A 20510-nucleotide genomic window follows, 5' to 3' on the forward strand; every position below is an offset into this window, starting at 1 on the left:
TTCAATCGTTTTCGCAGATATTTTTGAAACAATGCCAAGACAGATGGGGGAAAAAAGATTGTTTCGGTATGTGTGGACATGGCCTGGAACTCAGAGCTCATGTGTCCTTAACGACTCTATAAGGACACTCTCACACAAGTCTGCACCTCCCCTCCAGTTAGTTAGAAGTGAAGAAGCCTCTTGAATGAGAAGTGAAACGTCTTCAAGAAACTGAAACAAGTCCAGTTGTTTATGATACAGCACCTATAGCTTCATTCATGCAGTCCTCTAGCAGTGTTGAGACGTGCACTGGGTGTCTGTGGAGTGAATGTCCAATGGCCAACCTACGACTTACTTTACCTCCGCCCCCTACCTTCCAAATTGTCCATAAGCACTGCTCACAGTTTGCTTACAGATTCAACTGTGTTTCTATAGATCACAACTTTTGTCTGTGAAGTGGCATACAGCTCTCTCAGTGCAGATGCACCATTGATAAACGAGACCAATGGACTGAAGCTACAGAGAGAGATGACACAGCTACTCTGAAGGCAGCATTACAGTGGACAGTCTGTCAGAAACACATGAAGAAGAAGAAGAAGAAGAAGAAGAAGAAGAAGAAGAAGAAGAAGAAGAAGAAGAAGAAGCAGTAGTAGTAATCAATTCCAGTGTCATATAATAGAACAATATCAGGATCACATATTCATTTTTACTGATGGTTCAAAGGATCCAGAAACAGGTGAGGAGCAACTTTTGTTGTTTAGGGATGGAATGCTGGAATAAGTTTTTAAGAGAACCTCAAATTTCCTAAATGTGTTCACGGTGCTCTAAAGGAAACCGTAGATGTCAACAAATCTATCAAAGGTGGAGGGTAAAATTATTGTGTGGCAGGAAACAACTTTAAAATGGCAACAGCTCTGGGAGCAAGAAAACAAAGGAAGGCACCTATTTTCAATATCTAGTAGGGTTACTGACTCTGTTAACGTTTGCAGAAGAGGGGGGATTGGACGTAAGGAAGAGGTTATTATTTCTACAATGAGAACTGGTCACACATTTCTGAACAGCACTTTATTTTAGGAAAACACTAGAGTGGCTTGTGTTCCTGTCAGGAGCCTGAGACAGTGCAACATGTTTTGATGTCTTGCAGAAAATATGACCACCAAAGACGAGAGCTTCTTAGAGAATTGCGAGAAATTGGATTAAAGGTAGTATCTATGAAAAGTATTTTGGAAGTGGGGTCAAGCAGGAGGGGAAAAAGCTGTTTTTTTTCCTCGGATTCTTAAAAGACCCTGAGCTGTATAGTTGAGTATAGAGCACTAAGGTGCTAGTCCCATAGGTGGCAGCAATGCAACTTTTGGACGCCGGCTGCCGTAAAACCGCAAGAAGAAGAAGAAGAAGAAGAAGAAGAAGACGAAGACGCAGTAGCAGCAGCAGCAGCAGCAGCAGAAGAAGACGAATAAGAAGACGGAGGAGAAGGTGGGCTCATCATAGACAGTGTATTATGTCTATGGGCCTCATTGCGTGAATCCACCGTAGTTAAAACAATAAAGGCGTATTGAAATCTCTCCTCTGGTGTCGGTCATATTCAGCGGCTCACAGGAGCACAGCGGAGCCGTCTCCTCTCGCCGAGAAACCGTCTGCCCACCAAGCCTCACGGGTCATTGAGATGAGTGTGGGCCGGCCGGAGCCACAGGGATATTTGTCTCGTTACTCGTTACACCGGGATTTGGTCCGTGTGCTCACTATGTAGGCCGGTATCCCTGTTGGAGGTAGGTAATTGATCATTGATTGATAACTGCTTTGTTTTGGGGACAGAGAGAATGAGTAGAATACAGATGTCCGCAGTCCAGCTGCATTGTGATGTGTGATGAGGCGTGGACAGAAGAAGAGTCACAGCGGTACAGGACATATGCTGATGATGACTGCCTGAATGTGTAATGTGTTGCAGTAAAGGCATATGTGAAAGAAGAAGATTATGTCTTCCTCAATTAATATATATATATATATATATATATATATATATATATATATATATATATATATATATATATATATATATATAGCATATATATATAACATATATATAGCATATATAGCATATATATATAACATATATATAGCATATATAGCATATATATATAACATATATATATATATATATATATATATAGCATATATATATATATATAGCATATATATATATATATATATATATATATATATATATATATATATAGCATATATATATATATATATATATATATATATATATATATATATATATATATATATATATAGCATATATATACAGTGACACAATACACCAAAGGCTTAGAACAACCCTATTACAAACAGGATAAAACTAACAGCATTTTTACTGACATACAAGCAGGAAAGACACCTGTTAAAAAACACCTGAACAGGTCTAACGTTAACTTTGCAAATGTAATGGAGTAACATTAACACACATCGACTCAGCTATACTGATTATCAAACAATGCTGCTATTGTCCGAAGCAAGCTAGCAAGTTAACACTCTGCTCCAACAATGGTAACTACGATCATTAAACTATTAATTTCCTTTTGCTTCATCACATTGACGTTACTGTACCTCTAACTTCTTCACATCTTTCTCTCCTTTCCTTCTTTTCCTTCACTGGTTGCCAGATGGTTTCAGTCTTTTGGACCTTGTATTTCCACTACAGTATCAGTAAATCTCTCTCTCTTGGTCTTGGGGTCTTGGTCTGGTCAGATTAAGGCAGCTTGTCTCTCAACCCGCCCCCCTCACAGGGGACAGGTATAGTGCAACGAGCCCGAACCAAGAAAAAAGACCTCTTCGTTATTTAATAATTTTTGCTATGACGTTATGTTACTGTCAGCTTATATAATATTGCGAAACAACTGTAGTAAAAAAATGTTTATTTTTTAATTTTTAATTTTATTTTTTTCTCCCCCAGTTTTCGGCGCCCCTGCGGATAACGGCGCCCCTAGCATTTGCCTATACTGCCTATGCCCAGGGCCGTCTTGGCAGACAATTCATGCTGGTGTGTCGGGCTGCGTCGGGTTCGGGCTTAAATCCCGTAGGCCAGGTCGGGTCGGGTTGTAATTTTCAGGAGCGTTGAGAACTCTAGGACAAGGGCCTATATAGTAAAGGAGACTGGATTATATCATACGGTAAAGGACCCAGGCTGTCCCAGAAAGTTGGGGCTTCCCACTACACATGATCAAAGCAGCTCCCTAAAACAGGAAATTTAATTTTCAACCATTATTATCTATTTGACATATTATTAGATATATTAGATAAAATATTGAGAAGTGGAGTGATTGCTATGTTATCATCTATATTGAGCACATGTAAAGCGGTGATGTCACAGGTATAGTAAAGTCACTTTTGGCGTGTCCAGGGACAGAACCCGATATTTCCTGATGCTACATTGGAGACAACAAGGATTGGTGGGGCCCTAGTGGCTCAGTTGGTAGAACATGCAACCCAAATACAGAGCTGCAGTGGCCCAGGATTCAATTCTGACCTCCAGCCCTTTGCTGCAGTTAGTCCACCCCCTCTCATCCTGTCATCTCTCAAGCTGTCTCATCAAAAAACGTTATAGAGAAGAAAAATCTGGGTAGGATTCATAACACATATCTACCTCCAAAAACTGGACAGACATCAGCTGGCCGGTTGGTACTGCCATCACTGAGAGCAAACAAAAGTCACTCAGTGAAGTCTCAACTCCTCTCCGTTCTGGCGCCTTAGTGGTGGAACTAATTCCTGACCAATGTCAGGACAGCAGAGTCACTCACCATCTTCCGCAAAAGACTCAAGACTCACTTTTTAAGACTTCACCTCGACCCTGCATAGCATGACTTCCTCCCACAAGATCTTATCTTCATTGACATGTTCTTTGTGACGTGCTACACTGCTGCAACTAGACTCTGTTGAATGTCTGTGTTGTGCATTAGTTAGTTAGTTAGTTAGTTAGTGTATCTGACTAGACTCCATTTCTTAACCAACACTGTCTACTCTTGCTCTCTGTTAGGTTAGGGTAGAGTGCATAAAGTCCTTCAGCCTGTCATGGAAAATCTGAGTTGAGTTCTTCACAGTGAAAGCTCAACAGCATTGAACCACTTCAACAAATCTTCCGCAGGCTTGTTTAGACAACAGAGAGAGATGGGAATTCTTTTAATCATGTCACATTACAATCCGCTCACATTGGACAATAGAATATTAACATTTTTGACAATGGTTTACGTATCAACGGACTGCAGAGCAGGTTCTTTCCTCAGCCTGTGGAACCTTCAGCACCCCTGAAAAAGTACATTTAATTTTATGACTCATCTGACCCTCTGTCCTATTTTTACAGACAGTTGTGCAAGCCTCTTTCTAAATTGTTTGTGTCTTTACTTTTCACTTGGCTGTGAGGTGAAAATAACATTTTCAGAGAGAGTTGCCTGAGAACATTTGAGGCTTGTCTGTACTTTGTTTTTTTTTTAACTCTAGACTCCTTTTTTTCAGGACAGAGTGGTGGATTCTCCACCCCTGCAGAGGTAACAAATTAGAAGCGTTAAGGCAAAATAAGGAGGCTGCTGTAATCCATGTTCCCTCGAGTGTCTGCTTGGAAAGATGAGTACAGACAGACCCAAACGGAATATCATTAAGAAGAAATATGTAAGTAAAACTTTTTCCCTCTCTGTGGTAAGCCTACATTACATTTGCTATAAAAGGTCTGCATCATTTTGACTTTCAGGTTTTATGTTTTTCAACGTAGAACCACAAGGGAATAAAATCAGAGTTTACTGAAACAATTATCAAAAGAAAAAAAATTGTGTCCAGGTCAGTGTTAACACTCAAAGAAAATTATACTCATCTAAATGAATTTTTTTTAAAAAAAAATCAATGTTTAAAATCAATATTAGAAGACGCATTTTTGACAGCAGTCTGTTGTGTATCAGCTTCATATGTGGCAACCGCAGTGTTTGACAGAGAGAGAGAGAGAGAGAGAGAGAGAGAGAGAGATCAATTGAGGCCACATGTTAAAATGATAGATACACATAGAAACAATAATCAAGGGTCAGACCCATCTTCAAACTTGACCTTCATTTTTTTCTCAGTGACACACCTGGCAACTAGAGCTGTCAGTTTAACGTGTTAATTAGATTAATTAATTACACTGCAAATTAACGCGTTTAATTATGAAATTCTGAGTGGCAATTCAATGAGTAAGCATTTTAAATTTGGCCCATTGAATGACCCGTGGGCCACTTGGCAGTGGCAGGGTGACAACAGACATGAGCCGTTTTCAGACAGAGCACCAAGCTGCATATGCCAGTCCTTTTGGCAACTCAGTCCACGGTTATAAGGGGCGTTCAGACCAAACGCGATAGATGCGAATTGAGCGGCAACTCTACATTGAAAATCAATGTAAATGGCGCGATGACACGCGATTCAGGCGACAGTGGCGCAGATGGAGCGTCTAACGCGGTGTGAATGAAATGTCTGTAACGTCTGGGGCATTGGGAGTGTCTGAAGCATCTGAAGTGACACGAATAAAGTTGAAAACATCGAACTTTTCAGGCAGCATTGCGCCGCAACATCAATCAGCGACGAGTTCAAGCTGACGATGTCACCTCACGTACGTTTGTTTACATTCAGACCAACATGGAGGAGAAGCTAATTGTAGCTGTGTGTGGGCACAGACCCGAGCTAACAGGTCCTCGAACTGGGCTCCGGTCAGCCTGAGGTACCGCTGGAACCGGTCGTCATCCAGATGGAGCTCCTGGAGGAGACAGTGAAATTACCCCAGCTCTGTGTGTCTCCGGAGGACTTCATGAACCCAGACATGACGGTGGGTGGTTTTCCAGCGTTTCTGGGACTTGTACAGCAGGTACAGTGCACACTGGTGATATCGGCCATGATCGAAGAGAGCGGGTTGAGAAAAACTGGTTCAAAAATGAGCGGGCAAGCGCGTCGTCTTTTGTCAAGCATGACAAGTGCGAATGACGCAAATGAAGCGAATAGTTCAAAATGATCAAGCGGCACGATACGAGCATCTCAAGTGATTGCATTCGCGTCTATCGTGTTGGTCTGAACGCCCCATTAGACAGAGGCCAGCAAACTGGGGGTCTGTTTTGGTCCGCCGATTTTCCGCCTCGGATGGTACACTTATTTCCGCCTCGCCTGCTATCTAAAAACGAGGCAGAAATGCGCCGGCCTCGGCGTGAGATGGGCGTAGGTGTCAATGACCTGCATTGTTGTGTGACCCACAACTAAGAAAACCAAGAAACAGCTGATCACAGCAGTTACACCGTCACTTCATCTGCAGACGTTAAGACGAACAACTGGTATTGTTTTCACCATGTCAGTGTGGGTGAATGGGGGGTATCCTAGGTGTTGGGGGAGATGACAGAAGGCTGTGAGCTGAACCTATTGAAGAATCTATTCAGCTCGTTTGCCCTCTCCAAGCTGCCTGATGACTGTCTGCTGTTCACCTTACACCCGGTGATCTGCTTCATTCCAGTCCACAAATCCCTCACATTGTTCTGCTGGAGTTTGGCCTCCAGCTTCCTCCTGTAGGTTTATTTACAGGCCCTCAGCATATCCCTGAGTTCATGCTGCACTCTCCTCAGTTATTCCCTGTCTCCAGACCTGAACACCTTCTTCTTCTTGTTAAGAAAAGCTTTCAGGTCATTGGTGATCCACAGCTTATTGTTAGGGAAGCAGCATACAGTCCGGGTTGGCATGGTGATGTGTTCACAGAACCTGATGTATTCTGTGATGCAGTTGGTCATGCTGTCGAGATCCTCTCCACGTGGCTCAACAAGTACATCCCAGTCTGTCGACAGCAGTTCTGTAGTGCATCAGCAGCATCCTGAGTCCACGTTCTCACACTCCTAGTGTGAACAGGCTGCCGCTGAACAAGAGGGACATACTTTGGTGTCAGCGGGACCAGGTTGTGGTCAGATCTTCCAAGGGGGGGAGGGCTGTGGGACTGTATGCATCCTTAGCATTTGCATACAAAAGATCCAGTGTGTTATCATCTCTGGTGGGACAGTCAACAGACTGGTGAAATGTTGGGAGGCTTTTGTCCAGTGATACATGATTAAGATACCCAGTGATCACAATAAAGGCGTTAGGATGCTGCGTCTGTATCTGGATGACGTCACAGGCCACCGCTGCATCAGCTGAAGGGGGAATGTACACTGTGATAATGTTGGCGGATGTGAATTCCCGGGGTCGCCTCCCCACAGTCAGCAGTTCAATGTCCGGGGTACAGAGACGTTCCTTCCCATGAACATGTCCGGGATTACACAGATAATAATAATAATAATAATAATAATAATAATAATAATAATAATAATAATGATAATAATAAATAGGGCTGTCAGTTAGCGTGTTAATTCGATTAATTAATCACACTGCAAATGAACGCATTATAAAAATTGACACAATTCTGAGATTCTGAGTGGCAATTCAATGTGCGAGCATTTTAAATTTGGTCCATTGAATGACCCGTAGGCTACCTGGCAGTGGCACGTCACGGTAGCACTAGCGCCGAGGAACTTGTCCGGACGTGTTCGTCACTTCCCACCTGCGTCGCTAGTCAAAGCAGGGTGACAACAGACATGAGCTGTTTTTAGACAGAGCACCAAGCCACCAATTTGCCAGTCCTTTTGGTGGCTCAGTCCGCCGTTTTAGACAGAGGCCGGCAAATTGGGGGTCTGTTTTGGTCCGCCGATTTTCTGCCTTGGAGGATACATTTATTTCCGCCTCGCCTGCTATCTAAAAACAGGCAGAAATGTGCCGGCCTCTGCGTGAGGTGGGCGGAGGTGTCAGTGACCTGCACTGTTGTGCGACCCACAACCGGGGAGTTTTAAAACCAAGAAACAGCTGATCACAGCAGTCAGTCCATCACTTCATCTGCAAACATTAAGATGAGCAACTGGACAGCCGCTGAGATCCAGGAGATGCAGCGTCTCCTCGGTCTCTGTAGCTGTTTGGTTGTGTTAGCTTGTTGTGGTGTCGGCAAGCTAAGGACGGTCGTTACTTTCAAATTAAAAGCCCCCCCGCTAAGAACCCATTTCTAAATGGGGTGCAATGTAAAGCTCTTATTTTGAAGACAAATTCTATGTCACTGTTCACAGCCTTATACTTGCACTATTCATTTTGAATTGCCGTATTTAGTCAGCTTTGGTATTCATTTTGAATTGCTGTATTGAGTCAGCTTTAGCGCTCATTTTGAATTGAGAGTTTGTTTAAGTGAGACTCAGCCTTATTTTATTTGTGAATTTTATTTATTTTAAGTGTATTTGTATTTCATTTTTGAATAATGCACCTGGCCTAATTGGTTTGCTGGGATGTGCTTGACCATTTTCTTTTAAATTTCATTTATGAAACGCACTTTACCAAAAAAAGTGGATTTCCCAAATCTTCTCTTCTTAGTGTATTCAATTGATTAGTCATGCAATACAATTTTGTAATGTCCTAGAAATCGAATTCTTTATTTGGGTACCTTTAGCAGATAGGCGATTAATTGGATTTATTAATTACAAATCCTGTAATTAAATAGATTTTTTATTAATCACCTGACAGCCCTAATGATGATGATGATGATGACGATAATAATAATAATAATAATAATAATAATAATAATAATAATCTTTTTGTCTTAATTTTTTAGTATTCCTTTGTTTTGTTTGTCCCATTTTTTCTAAGAAACTAACTGCTGAATCAACAGTCTACTTCATGTTTACACAGACATGCACATGCCCAGTGTGCATGAATTGATAGAATGAATTAATAATGTCATTCGCATGTATGCATGAACCACCTATCCAACTGAACACATTATTTTCTCCAATACAGAAATGCATGGACACTTAAGTCCAAAATGTGTGTGAATCTTTGGAAAAGTCACGATCCGATTCAGATTTGATTCTTGGGTGTTTCATTTGATTCCGAAACAATGTTCGATTCAAAACGATTCTGGATTCAAAATTGATCATCATTTAGTTTAATTACCCTGGTCAGCATTTTAAAGGGTCCTCGGACAAGATACTGAACCCCAAACTGCTCCTGATGTGCTGGCTGGCACCTTGCATGGCAGCCACCACCATCAGTGCATGAATGTACACCTATCAGGCATAACATTATTACTACTTACAGGTGAAGTGAATAAAACTCCCTCTTCAGCGTGGCACCTGTTAGTGGGTGGGGTATAATGGGCAGCAAGTGCATTTGTTGTCCTCAAAGTCGATGTGTTAGAAGCAGGAAAAATGTGCAAGCGTAAGGATTTGAGTGAGTTTGATAAGGGCCAGTTTATGATGGCTAGACGACTGGGTCAGCACATCTCCAATGTGGATGGCCGGGTGCGTGTGTGTCACTTACCTGGGGAACACAAGGCACCAGTATGCACTATGGGAAGAAGTTAAGTTGGTGGAGGCAGTGTGATGCTTTGGGCAATGCTCTGCTGGGAAACACTGGGTCATGTGGGTGTTACTGTGCCATGCACCACCTACCTAAGCATTGTTGCAGACCATGTACACCCTTCATGGATACGGTATTCCCTGATGGCTGTGGCCTCTTTCAGCAGGGTAATGTGCCGTGCCACAAAGCAGGAATGGTTTGAGGAGCACAACAACAAGGTGTTGACTTAGCCTCCAAATTCCCCAGATCTCAATCCAATCGAGCATCTGTGGGATGTGCTGGACAAACAAGTCCGATCCATGGAGCCCCCACCTCACAACTTACAGGACTTAAAGGATCTGCTACTAACACTTTGGTGCCAGATACCACAGCACACCTTCAGGGATCTAGTGGAGTCATGCCTTGATGGGTCTGGGCTGTTTTGGCAACAAAAGTGGACCAACACAATATTAGGCAGGTGGTCATAATGTTATGCCTGATCTGTGTATGTATGAATTACTGTAAATTACTGTCGATGTTACTGTTAATGAATTACTGTCATTTTGGATGAAAGCATCTTCTAAATGCCCTAAATGTAATAGGAAAGGGGGAACTTATTTTTGTCTTTTGCTCCAGTTTACTGTGTACTTAATTTACTGTGCCATTAATTGGGGTTATCAAGTGCATCCACTGTGTTAGCACTGATTCTTCTATGGTATTGCGGACGAAAAAAGCTAAAAGTATAAAGTCAAAATGAAGAGAAGCAGCCCTCTTGCAAAACGGATGTATTTCAGTAGTTGTTCTACAGTGTTTTTAAATGGCTAGGTTAAGCAAAGTGCTTACATAGAGATGTATTATGTATAGCTTTGTTGTTTAAGAGAGGGGAAGTAATGTATTGGACTAATATCAGTGTCCCTTGTCTTATCTGTACTGGACATGCAATAGTAGTGTCAAACCATCCGTAAAAGCTGACCAAAGCTGACCAATCATTGCATGAAGTGGATCAGCCGAATGCTGTAGTTAGATGGGGGGTCCTGAGGCCATCCCCACCGACACTTAGTTTGATGTCTTCAGTTTATTATCACACAGTGAGATTAGTGTAGACTTGCAGGGACTGACAGGTAAGAACAAAGATAGCAAATATCAACTCTTTAGATGCTGTAGTCCTATGTTTTTCCTCTTATTTAGTTTCCACTACACATTGTTACGGAAGTGGAAATGTTAGCAACGCTGACGATGTTTGGTTTGTGTCTGTGCCTCTGCAGGACATCAGCGATGGGATGCCGTGGTGTGAAGAGCGTCTGGTTCGCAAAGTTCTTTTCCTGTCCCTCAGGGAATTCAGAGACACACACCGTACCGCACACAAACACTCCCACATACACACACGCACATCAAAAAAAACACTGTTACATGCTCCAAGAAAGAGACAGACACTACCTAGTGCACACAGTCAGAAAAAGACATGCACAAGACAGAATGTGCACACGCTACACAAAGCTCACCACAGGACATGCACACAGAAAAACACACATAGCACACAAAGTTTGCACATTTCAAAACACTTACGTCCTCAAGAACAGAACAAAGGGCAAAAAACTACCTTGTCTCATGATTCCAACACACCCAAAAAAAAATGCATGACCCACACACTTCAGAATATGCAAACACAATCAAAAATGTGTACAGAGAAAATGACACACACTGAACAGCACCCACACTTACAAGAAAATGCACACATGTTTCAGAAGAACTCTGTGTCAACCAGGACACTACGCTCACATAAAACAAAAACAAGTCTGTCACTACTGAACTCCAAACACATTGGAAGTGGTAATCGATCACAAAGAACTCAGCAAAAACACTCAGTGAAGAACACGTGCACAACTGACAACAGACAGACACTGATGAGCACGGCTGTTCCCACCAGGACACTGAGGTCACACACTCCCAGCAGCCTCAGGGGTCAGTATCACCAGTACTCTTTTTCTCAAACTTAATTACAAAAACTAAATTTACTTTGTTATTTACCGTTTTTGTTTTAGTATTGTTCATGTGTAGATGATTTTGCACTAAAACTGCTTTATGCGAGTAACTTAAGTTCAAACTGTTCTCTCAAGACTCTGTGGTAAATGGCATCAGTCGGTGTCAGTCTCTCCTGTCAGCTCGTCCCAGCTGGAGCTGGGCTTTACAAACACGCACCACAAAGCACCGCCGGCCTGCTAGCATCCATCGTGATAAGGATGACCCTGCCAGCAAGAGGTCAACTGTTCTACTGTTTGCATGTTCATACCTATGTGCATGATTTGCCTACTGCATAAGCACATTACTGAAATGTGTACACACAAGTTTACAGCCCTTTCCACACCTTAGCAGGGACTTCTTACAACAAAGCCTTTTGTACACATGTAAAAGGCATGTTAGGTTGAAAATCTGACCTTTTGGAAAACTCTTCCAGGGTGAGGTTATTACGACGATGCAGACGCACTTTATATATGTTTGTAGTATCCTTGGCAATTGTGAAATCTGCGTGTTATGGTATTGGGGGACTTAAGAATATACATTGACAGAATAGATATTGTTTTGTTTAACTTTATATTTAGAAAAACACAAATTAATATGCTTTCCGAGTGTATGTTAATGGCATTAAATATGTGTTTTCAGGTGTGTTGTTTGGATGGAGATGTTTAAAAGGAAAAAATTGTAGACTATATCTGTGTGGACATCATAATACCAGTCATTTAGTTGAGAGTTGTCAGTATATTTAGTGGGTACATTTGCGTACATTTAGCCCCGAAACCCATAACATATTTCGACCATGTTAGAATTTAGGGCAAACTCTCGTGTGTGTGTGTGTGTGTGTGTGTGTGTGTGTGTGTGTGTGTGTGTGCGCGCGCGCGTGTGTGCGTGCGCAGACCAAGGCTGCAAGCACAGAGGAAGTTCGCCCAGTCCCCACCCAGCTCTCCAGGACCACCAGTGTTGATGACATCAGCACTAAGTAACCACAACAACAGTCTAGCTGTAGTCACCTGTCTGACCAGACGTCGACCTAAGACTGAAGACTTCCTGTCTTTTCTCTGCTTAAGAGGTAAACCACACAACATAGTATGGCTGGGATTGATTTTGTCACAGAGTTGGTTGCTGATTCAGTGACAACTTTCAGCTGTGTATACAGGAACAATTAATATAATTCTGAAGATGGACTAATGAACAGTTGTGTTTAAATTCATCAAACATTTCTGGATAGTCAGAAATCCTTTCTTTGTGATTAGAGGTGTTGACGAGCTTCACTGTGATTTGATGTGCTTTGAAATTTCAGTAAGGAAGTGTTTTGCTACAACTCTGGTTTTATGAAAGATAATGAGTACTATTGCCTTTCCTGGTTTCCAGCAAGCATCATTCAATTAAACAAATAACAAAGAAACACTGAGCTATTTTTTTTTTTTGTGGTATCACGACTATATCAAGCTCTTGTGGACATACCAGTTCCCTTCTTGTTTTGTCATTTGTTTTTCCAAAAGTCTGAACTGTGTAGGGAAAGAAAGCTTTTAGGTTTTCAGTATGAGCTCGGAGTATTGTACCACTGAACAGCTTCAAAACTATGGTGAAATCAACTGATTCCAGACTGTCTGTGTGCAAAACTTTTTTAATCTGTTTTTTTACAGTTCAGTCTACTTGCCAGGAATGTGAACCCAGAAATGTTGAGTACACCAAAGTTTTATGATGTGTGTACAATATGGGTCCCCAGCATTAAGAAACTGATGGATGCTAGTTTGCATACGAAATTCAAAATAGCAGTTTAAACCAAAAGTGGCCATATTTGAACTCCCAGTGGGCCAATTTTGATTCATTTTGTGTCAATTTAGAGGACGCACAGTCTATAGAAATAAATTGTAGTTGAGGGCCTTGCGATGAGCTGGTGACTTGTCCACAGAGTACCCTGCCCTTGCCCAGAGACGGCTGGAATTGGCTGCTGCAGGCGGGTTCAGGGCAAAAGTGAGGACAAAGGCTAACGTCTGAGCCGTGGTATTCGCTGTAATGGGAAGTGCACTGGAAGTGCAAAAGGCTGAATGTGTGACGATTTGCGCCCCCTAGTGGCCAAAATTCGGCTGATCCCTTCCCAGTGTCATGGCAACCAAGGAACTAAATTTGGTGTTAATAGCATTTAGTATGACCAAGAAATTAAACAGTTTACATTTTATAGCTAGCTGCCGAAATTTGTTAATAATTTGCACATTTTTTGACTGAGCAACATTTAGATCAGGTCCAGCTGAAGAGTGTACGTGCCAAGTTTCACGCAGATGGGACAAAATCCCAAGGAGGAGTTTGAAAAAGTAGGTTTTGCATATGTGGTGATTTAGCGAACCAAATGTGCAGCAGAAGTGGGTGTGTCCCATGTCAGAAAACTCAGTTCTATTCAGGGAACATATGGATATAAGGTTTGCAAATGTGTTAATTAAAATGTGGAAGTTACAGGCAAAAACGCGGTTGCATCATTATAGCACCACCTAGTGGAGTACATGTGCAACTTTTGGTATGGAAGAACTGTGTCCTATTCTATCTGTACCATATAAATTTCAAAGCTCTCAGCATAATAGTTTGGTTGTAATTAATGTTTGTTGTTTATCTTGTAATAAGCCACGCCCACACTGACCAGTCATCACCACCTTCAAGATATGGTGTCAGTATTGACCCTACATCATACTGGCCAAATTTCGTAAAAATCGGTGTAGCCGTTCAAGAGATATAAACATCCCATATTTTTAGCACCCCCTAGTGGCCAAAATTCACCAAATTCGGCTTAGTCCATGGTCTGCTTCTGGAGCTGGCTGAAGAGAATGTACACACAAGGCTTAATGCAATGAAATCGTTTCAGGAAGAAGCTGGAAGTATCATCTTCCAGTAGCTGCACAAACCCTCCAGCTTCCCGCAGAGTGGTAGGCACAAACTCCCCTGATGGAAACACTGGATGATGTCACCTTTGTGCTCAAACACAGTGTTCACAGCACAGATATGGAAGTCCCATCTTATTGTGCTTGCTCATGGGAGTCTGTGTGCCACCACTCTATCAAGCACGCTGGTTCTCTTGGGAGATCTTGAAAAAAATCCAGAGAATCTACCCAGGTCAGAGAGGAACTGATTAGCTAATGGGATGTGAGATGTCACATGCTGCATGCTGAAAGCTGAAGAGGAAGAAATTGCAGGGGGGTTGCAGGAGTGCTTGTTGCTCTAGATCTTCTACAGCCAAAAGTGTAAGTCCTACATCTGAAATAACACCATCAACTGAAAGCCAACAAGATTTTGTACATTTCTATGTATATAGTGTCTATGTTAAGTAGAAGATGTGGGATCCAAATCATGCTGAAGAACATTTTTTTCTCCACTACTTTCAGCTGCTTTCCACTCTGGTGATGATGTCATGCACTCTAGCTCATGCAATACACACCCATTATAAAACCAGAAGACAGCCTAAAAATCCTTATAACTAAAACTGTGATGATTTTAAAACCATAAAAAAAAAATTAAAAACTGAATACATGCCCAATAGTTCACGGTCTTCTTACTGTGTTAAACGTGGTCTGTAACTCAAGTTATAAGGTACATGAGGAGGTTGAAAGTCAATGAGTTTTGAAGAGGATTTGAAGATTTTCCCATTTACTTCCCATTCACACTAATTTGTCTGCGACCAGAGCGCCACCTATCGGCCGATTTCCCTCATCAGGCCATGGAACACAATTGGCAAAAGTGTTGTGGTAATCAGAATGTATTTGGTGAAAATACGAAAGACTGTCTGTTTTGAACACAATGTGCAGGAATTTGTTGTTTTATATTTTGGGCGTCTTCTGGTCTATCAAAGTTCTTTTGATAAGTTATGGCCAGGAGGGTCCACAGATGCTTCATGCAATGTTTGGTGCAAATTCCTCAAATTGGCTAGGAGGAGTTCATGAATGTAAAGTTACTGCAAAAGTGGGCTACATCACACAATTCAGCTGAATTCATGGAACATGTAGATATAAGTTTTAACAATGTGCCATGTATTATGTGGGAGTAATGGGCCAAAAACACTTTTGCATTGAAAATGGAGCCACCTGGGGGTCACTTTTGGTGTGTGAGTTACAGGGGCCATTCTTTACCACCCCTATGAATTTCATTTCCATAAGTGTTATGGTGTGGGCACAGGGCCAAATATAATGTTAAACTAAGGTTTTTGAAGGTGTGACAAAGTATATGGGAGTTATTAGCCGGAACGCACTTTCCTTAATAACAGTGCCACCTAGTGGTCGAAATTCAGGATGACAATAGATTATACATTTTTTTGCCAGGTGTGACTTATATTCCAAGTTTGGTGACTTTTGGGGTATGTTTAGGCAGTGAAAAATGTGATCATTTAGGACAAAGAAGAAAAATAAAAAATCATTTGAAAAACAATAGGGTCCTTGCAGGTTCCATGCTCGGGCCCTAATAATAGTAATAATTGGAAAAACAATAGGGTCCTTGCAGGTTCCCTGCTTGGGCCCTAATTAAAGCTGCAAGCAGCAATGAACGGGCCCTTGCCGTCCACGCATGTCAGGCTGCACACACACCTGTTACTTGCATGTAACGATGGGGAGAAAACAAGCCGAAAACGTCATGTCAATCGGATGATGTTTGTCTGACTTCCTGTGTCCAGTGGGTGGTGCTATTGATATGACACAGTTTTGATGTACAGATATATTCAGGGCAACTCCCTCTACATTACTGAATAATTTGGTGAAGATGGGAAATTGTATGTTGAACTTATAAAGCCTTGATACCTCATGGCGAAGGAAAAAAATGGTTCCCACCATCACGTTCACCAGTTATGATGTAGCGGAAAGATTTCCATAACTTTTGATCTTCAAGGCATGAAGATGATACTGAGTTAATGTGAAGACTGTGGTGTTTAATCTCTGGGACAAGATAGTTTTCAAAGGAGGCACAAAATGGCATCTCACATCAAAGCGGACTACTTCCTGTTGGACTGACAGTATGGGTCCAAGAGGGGTTTTTGTGTGCCAAATTTTGTTCCTGCATCTGCAAGTAGGAGGCGGGGCATTACATTAAGATGTTTTTTGGTCTGACTTCCTGTGTCCAGTGGGTGGTGCTATGATTATGACACAGTTTTGATGCACAGATATATTCAGGGCAACTCCCTCTACATTCCTGAGAGATTTGGTGTAGAAGGGGAATTGTATGTTGAAGTTATGAGGACGTGATGCTTTATGGCGAAGGATTTAAATTGACCGCACCACCATGGCCAGCAGGCATGACGTAGGCAAAAGCTTTAAACAGGTTTTCATCTTTAAGGTCTGTGGATGATACTAAGTGACTGTGAAGTCTGTTGTGTTAAATCTGTAGGAGGATGTCATTACAGTGCGAGGATTGGAAATATTTCAAAATGGCGGCCACAATCAAAATGTCCGACTTAGGATTGATGCAGAGACATATTCCGGGCAACACCATCTACATGTATGTGCATTTTAGTCATGTCATGTCATGTCATTGTCCGAACCGCTTATCCCTTTCTACAGGGTTGCGGGGTGGAGCCAATGCCAGCCTTGTCTCAGGGCGAGGGCAGGGTACTCCCTGGATAAGGGCCCTCACTAGTGAGCAATGTGGGGTTCAGTATCTCGCTCAAGGACACTTCGACATGCAGCTCAGCACTGACCAGAGCTGGGATTTGAACCAATGACCTTCTGATCACTAGTCGACCTGCTCTACCCGCTGAGCTACAGCCACCCTGTGCCTTTTAGTGTAGATGGGAAATTGTATGTTGAAGTTATAAAGACTTGATGCTTCATGGCGAAGGAAAAAAAATGTTTCCACTGTCACGCCCACCAGTTATGACATAGCAGAAATATTTCCATAACTTGTCATCCCCAAGGCATGAAGATGATACTGAGTGAGTGTGAAGACTGTGGTGTTTAATCTCTAGGACAAGATAGTTTTCAAATTAGGCATGAATTTTGGGGAAAATGCCGCCACACATCAAAATGGCAGACCTCCTGTTGGAGTGATGGTATCGGTCCCCAGACTTTTTTGTGCGTCTGCTCATGATGAATTTGTGTAACGAATATCGTTCATCTATGCGCATGTGGAAGGCAGGAAAGAACAATAGGGGGTGCTACAGAGTCTGTAGTTCACATCTACACCCAATGACATTAAATTATCAAATCTTTCGGCGGATGTGACGTATATTCCAAATTTGGTGAGTTTTGGGGTATGTTCAGGCTTCCAAAACAGCAGCTAAACCGCAGAAGAATAATTCCTTCTCTTTCACTTACAATAGGGACCTCACTGGTCTGCGACCTTCTCGGGCCCTAAAAAATAACAATAATTAGAAAAACAATAGGGACCTCGTAGGCCTACTTGCTTGGGCCCTAAAAATCCTTACAATTACAATAGCGTAACAGACGTTTATCAGCATGTGTCAACAGTTAGAACCCGCTAATAAGATGACCCCACTTTTTCACATTATTTTCATTGAAAAAAACTTTGTCGTATATTCGCTTGTTTGTCTTGGTCCATCACTTTATCGCAGCTAGGTAGGGGGGTTGTCAGTGAGAGTTGGTACTCTGTTGAGCTCCCCCCAGCTCTTTTCTGCCTCTCGTGGTCTTTTGCAGAGACTCGCTCATACCGGTCAAAGATAACAAATGTTTGGGTGATGAAGCAATCAAGCCGGCGCCCCATGCTGACTGCGAGTTTAGCCACAGTGCCTGTCAATGGCCACACCACGTGGTAGATGAGCTGCGATGCATCAACAAGTACAACGTTTGGTGGGTGGGGACAAGGATTCCAAGACACTGAACAAACAATGACTTGTCACCCTTTCTGAGGCATCCATACTTATCGATGATGGATACAGGGACTGGGCTGAGCTCGTAGTTAAAGAGGGTAGAGAGCTCCATTCTTCTCTTGCTCCAGACCGCCATCAGCCAAGCAAACAATGCCTCAAGGTCACATATGATTTTCCCATTGACCTCCCTTTGTCTTGAATTTCATTGTCACCACCTTTTAGGGATGGGTGCATTAAATCCCCCAGGAATCCCCTCTTCCCGATGAAGAGGACAGTGTGCTCATGTCCTGCCCGATCTTCAATGCATCTTGAACATTCACCTTTCCATCTGCCACCAGGCCATTTATGATAGGGTATAAGGTAGTAGTCTCTGTGGTGAGCAGGTGAGAGTTTTCCCATAGAACTCTTAGGATTTTAGCCCGGTCCCCTGTGTCCAACTCCCGCCGTCGTTTACCCTCTTCTTTGTGTATGTTGGGCTTCATTGTCTCTTCCAAAGCTTCAGCATCGTTGTGCATCTCATCCAATGACTTGGAGAGATGGGAGCAGATGCCGAAAGATTGGATCAACACTGCGACCTGCTCAGAGTTGGTGGGTTTGCCCTTCATGCCTCCTACTCCCCCTGTCTGTTCCCCAAACATATCTCCACTCACTGTAGCTGCACCATCTGAGTGGCGGCACACATGGCTTCCGGCCATGTGATCCATCTTGACTAGTTGACTAGTGATGACTGGCAGCAAAGAAATAGGGCAGCATCTCTTCAAGGCTTTGTTGTTGCAGCAGCCAGTCACCCTTTCTTTCTGCTTGCCAGAACTTGTGAGCTATTAGGGTTGGGGTGATGAAGTAAAGTAGGCTAACTTTTTTTGGTGGTTGTGGTAACATTAACTGTTGATGTATTATTAATTTGGATTAAGTCTCTGGATTTTACTCCTACCATATTTTAACAATTTAAACCACCCCAAGAGATGGTTTAGAAGTAGGCTATAGAGATATTAGGCTACATATTAAAAAAAAGTAATGAAATATGCACTACATACACACTGTAATCATAGTTATCTGCTTCTATTTGATCACTTACTTGAATTAAGATGATATGATCCAAATATAAAAAGCTCTCTTGATTCTGAAATGCAGGTCCAATGTATTAAGCATATAAATAACCTCAAAATTGACTCAAAATTAATAAAAATTGGCCTACTGGGAGTTGAAATATGGCCACTTTTGGTTTAAACTGCCATTTTTAATTTTGAAAATGTCAGAAATTGATTCAGCATCCTCAGTAACCCCCCAAACCACTCCAATATTGTCCAAATCGGCTAAGCAGTTGCTGAAATATTGCCCACATAGGTGATTAATGCTAATAATGCTAATCATGCAAATTGCCCAACATACGCAAATTAGCATCCAGCCGTTTCATAATGCTGGGGACCCATACTGTACATTTCTAACATAAAATGTTGGTGTACTCAACATTTCCGGGTTCATAATGGGGCTTTATTGGCTTGCAAATAGACTAGTTCATTTACAGTGGCGAAATTTCATTGAGAAAAGCTTACAGGTCTCTGTCTTAGTCCCTCCCATCTGAGATGCAAGAGGAAGACAGAAGGAGGGAGAAGTCAGTTATGTTTAATAGCCTAATATATTTATTCATCTCTGTCAGATGAGCATAACAGTGCTCCTGGCAGAAATATGTTTATTTATGATAGTACACTTTGAGATAATTATTTGTTGAGGAATATCGCACATTAAAAACAGTTAAAGCATTTTCTTCTTTTACTTAAGGTTCAGCAGCGTTGCCTAGCAACGTGGCCTTCTTAGCGAGGGGACGAGCAAAAGAGAAGGCCACTGAGCATCTTACTTCCTGTCATACCACCAATCACAGGACTGTAGCTGAGGGTGAGAACATAAACATATTCAGTAAAACATCAGGTCTGAGACAACAAATAAGTAGTTTAATTGAACAAAATGCTTCACTCACCTTCTTTTTGCCAAATTAATATATTTTCCTGCCTCTCCATGTGTCTGTCGTTGTGCCTCCACATCTGTCTTGCTATCATTCAGAGCAGCAAGACTGTAGGTCTCTAAAAGGGAGTGGAGGCTCTGCAGCAGTCAGCTCTTTTTGTCCTCTAACTGCCCGGGCACAAAGGAGGAGGGAGAGAGAGAGGAAGGAGGAAGAACAACAGAGAAGGAGGAGAGAGGGGCTGGAGGAAGACAGGAGAGAGCAACCTGAGAGACACCTCCTAAGACCTCGCCAGCTCTCCCTACAGGTCAGGAAGACTAACAAGGTCTGATCATCCTTCTACACACTTCAGTCAAAAGGTATCTG

At 42.2% G+C, this 20510-nt stretch overlaps 2 protein-coding genes across 2 annotated transcripts in view; both read left to right on the forward strand.

Annotated features, from left to right (window-relative positions):
* Positions 1-1388: 1388 nt before the first annotated feature.
* On the forward strand, positions 1389-12037 carry LOC119006001. Its single transcript, XM_037074266.1, has 4 exons — positions 1389-1745; positions 4489-4641; positions 10641-11337; positions 11493-12037. Exons 2-4 carry the CDS (start codon positions 4597-4599, stop codon positions 11675-11677), a joined length of 927 nt encoding a protein of 308 aa, XP_036930161.1. The 5' UTR covers positions 1389-1745; positions 4489-4596; the 3' UTR covers positions 11678-12037.
* The window catches only part of LOC119006000, a 44855-nt gene continuing 35826 nt past the window's right edge, over positions 11482-20510 (forward strand). Inside the window, exons 1-4 of the mRNA XM_037074265.1 lie at positions 11482-11634; positions 12288-12460; positions 19967-20080; positions 20246-20469. Of these exons, the coding sequence (XP_036930160.1) occupies positions 12355-12460; positions 19967-20080; positions 20246-20469 (444 nt within the window). The 5' untranslated portion in view covers positions 11482-11634; positions 12288-12354. The remainder of the gene's footprint in view (positions 11635-12287; positions 12461-19966; positions 20081-20245; positions 20470-20510) is intronic.

Source organism: Acanthopagrus latus, chromosome 17 (assembly GCF_904848185.1).
Source record: "Acanthopagrus latus isolate v.2019 chromosome 17, fAcaLat1.1, whole genome shotgun sequence".
In the NCBI taxonomy this organism is placed as follows: domain Eukaryota; kingdom Metazoa; phylum Chordata; class Actinopteri; order Spariformes; family Sparidae; genus Acanthopagrus; species Acanthopagrus latus.